At 56.4% G+C, this 3,021-nt stretch overlaps 1 protein-coding gene across 1 annotated transcript in view; it reads right to left on the bottom strand.

Moving 5' to 3' along the window:
- Positions 1-814: 814 nt before the first annotated feature.
- The window catches only part of CHST15 (carbohydrate sulfotransferase 15), an 84,902-nt gene continuing 82,695 nt past the window's right edge, over positions 815-3,021 (bottom strand). The window contains exons 7-8 of the mRNA XM_007468735.1: positions 2,716-2,863; positions 815-1,005 (exon numbers count right to left, since the gene is read on the bottom strand). Coding sequence (XP_007468797.1) covers positions 815-1,005; positions 2,716-2,863 — 339 coding nt within the window. The remainder of the gene's footprint in view (positions 1,006-2,715; positions 2,864-3,021) is intronic.

The raw sequence follows: 3,021 nt of genomic DNA, 5'->3' as shown, positions 1-3,021 counted from the left end.
TCTGAGGACCATCAGATGCACAGCGACGGCCAAGATGCCCAAATTTTCCATCAGTTCCTTCGAGGTGCTCAGTCTGGCATTAACAGCAAAAATTTCCCTTCCGATTTTAAACTGAAGTTACATTCCAATTAGAAACTGAAAAAACCCTTGAGAAAACATCTAAAGGGGCAGAAGAGAAAGCTCCAGCCAGTGAAACGTAGAAACTGGTTTGTTTTAAATGCGTTCGTTTTCTGTTAAACATAAGTGAAGTCCACAAGGCCAGAAGGGGAGGAGGTCCGAGACACGAATGTGCTACCAAAAATCGACTTGTGTCTTTTTTCTCGTCAACAGCGAAGTTAACAGTGTTTAAATCCGAAGAGACGGAAGGGTTGACTTTGGGGTAAAAGGGAAAAAAAAATGAGAGCCTCCATTCTCCGCCAAAATGAGCTTAGTGATCTAAACAGAGGGTTTCGAAGCTGAATGTATAGTGTACGTCTGGCCAGCCCCGGGGCAGGACCTCCACCCAGAATTGTCAAAGCCCAGACTCCACGCTTCCCTCCCGGCACCCAGCCCAGCGTCCGCCGGCCTCATCACGGACCCCAGCCACTCTCGGAGCAGAAGGGGACCCTTTCCCAAGTGGAATTTCCAACAGCCTCCATCCGAGGCTCGGTGAAGGGTCCATCGCCGGGCTGTTTAACATCACAAAGGAAATTCTGAACTGGTTTCCATAAACGTGGGCCTGGGGAGGGGTTTTCTCCAGGCTCTGAGCGAAAGGGTTCCCCACCAAGAGAGATTTTCAAAGCATGGAAATCATGGTGGCAGCGGGAACCCGGCCTCACGTCTTCTTCCACAGGAAGGCCTCGTCGGCGAGGACCTGCGCCAGCCGGGCGTTGAAAGGCCCGTAGAAGTCCCGCAGGAGCCTCTGTGTGACCGGCCACATGGGCCCCAGGCTCCGGTCCTCGGGACGCCGCGCGTTGGATGCGGGGCTCTTGGTCATCAAGGCCTCTTGTTTCTCACTTAAGGGCCCTGGAACACAAAGGAAAGAGCCTATGAGGCAGGAGGCAAAAGAAACTTTGAGAAAATCCCAGCCATGCTTCCTGTTGAGACAGGAGTTTCCCATAAGAATGTGTTTGGAGGTTCGAATTCTTTGGCTGGATCCATTTCTGAGTTGCTGAGGGTAGAAGGTGGAAATTCCAGTGTGAAAGAGCAGAGATTCTGTGGTCCGGTGTGTTACCCCACCCTGGGAAGCAAGGCTGGGGCTCTGGGGCGCAGTTTCATTTCCAACTGCCCGTAAAGGGGAGCCAGCCTGTCCTTGGGTAACTGGGCGACCTGCCACACACGGTCCCTGCACGTAGCCTCTCCTGCTCACCAGCCACTGGAAGTCTGCCCCCACTGCTTCCACTTCAGGCCGATGCAAAGGGCCTCGTGATGGGACAGTATTTCACCCTGTGTGTCGTGCTGTGAAGTGGCCGTGGTGGGGGAGGGGAGAGGCCACCTGTGCCCAGAGACCCCCACTGGCTGAACCTCCACCTGCAGCAGGCACATCCATGCGGAGAGGCCGGGAACCAGCCAGCTCGTGCTGCCCCCTGAGGCTGCCACTTCCACCCTCAGCCCTCGGGACCGCAAGCCTCTCACTGGCTTAACCCCCAGGACCACTGCTCGGGCCTCTGTGCCCCAGGCTCGCAATCAGTCTGAAGTCCTGAGCCCATGCACAGAAAAGCTACATCCCAGTGCCCTCGGGGAGGAACAGGACGGGCCTTACTGTCCATCTTAGGGATTAAAGACAAGCTCATGAATGTGACAGAGTCTACAGGTGGCCAAATCAAAAGGCCTTAAAAGGAAAAAGTAATCACACTCCATCACATTACAAGCTCTCCAAGAAAAGGAAAAAGAAAATCAAATGACAAAAGGGTCCCGAGTCCCACTGGTGGGCAAACAGATTTCAGGAAAAGTTCAATTAACAAAATTCCCAGGCAAGCTCATGAGACAGGGCCGCGGGGGCTTCTGGGGAGGAACGTTCAGGATGCTCCAGCCTCTCCAGCGGTCCTGAGTGCCATCCACGGGGGAGCACCCTGCACCCGTGTACATGCCTCTACCAGCCGTCACCGTGGCCAGCGACTTGGCCTGCTGCCACAAAGTGCCACTCGGGACTCTGGGGGATGGTCTCCTCTGGCTGGGGACAGGCTCCGCTCCCTAGAGGCCCAGGAGCCCAAACCCAGCCACATGGCTCTGCCTCCGGGGGTTCCCAGCAAAGCTGAGACAAGCATGGACCTGTCCCTCCCACCCCCCCGCCCCAGGCCCTGAGGCCTCTGCGAGACGGTCCCAGGAGCCCAGACACCCTGTCCATCCTCAAGGCGCAGCTCACACCCTCCCTTCCAGGATCGCTTCAGCGGCTGGGCCCCCAAGTCACGTGTACGGACCCACCGAGAGATCGCTAACCTCCCCCATGTCACTCTACCAGTTACTCGGTTATTCGAGCCTCGGCTTCCTCCTCTCCCTCCAGTGAGGGAGCTCCCAGACGAGAGGCCATCTCTTCCTCCCCAGAGACGGCTCCCCACACCATGCGCGAGGCCCCGTGTGCACGTGGTGCTTGACAAACAGGTACTAACTGGCCTCCCGGCTCAGCCCCGCCCTGCTCGGCTCAGGGGTCTGCGTGCGACGCGGGGAGCGCCTCACAGAGCCGGTGTCCTTGGAGCTCGCGCCCTGCTCCGTGGGCCTCCAGTGCGACATTCGTACCGAGGCTGAGAAACTGGAAGACCCTGTGCATGGTGTACTTGACGTCAGAGGCGTGGTCCTCCAGGCGGAGAATGAGGAACTGTTCTTTATTAAAGACCGCGAACCAGTCCAGAAGGTACACGGCGTACAGCCCGACCTGCAGCCTCACCTAGGACCGAAGGAGGCAGGCGTTAGTTCAGGGCGAATTCCTCCGACACCGAAGGCGCTTTTCCAAACGTATTACACACGTCATTATAAACCAACAGTGAAGAGTTGTCCCAGCGAACAACTGCCTTAGAAAGTTGGAGTTTTTTTTTTTTTTTTTTT

The sequence above is a fragment of the Lipotes vexillifer genome, unplaced genomic scaffold, assembly GCF_000442215.2.
Source record: "Lipotes vexillifer unplaced genomic scaffold, Lipotes_vexillifer_v1.1 scaffold741, whole genome shotgun sequence".
Lineage (NCBI taxonomy): Eukaryota > Metazoa > Chordata > Mammalia > Artiodactyla > Lipotidae > Lipotes > Lipotes vexillifer.
This window is presented reverse-complemented; position numbering and strand designations above follow the sequence as displayed.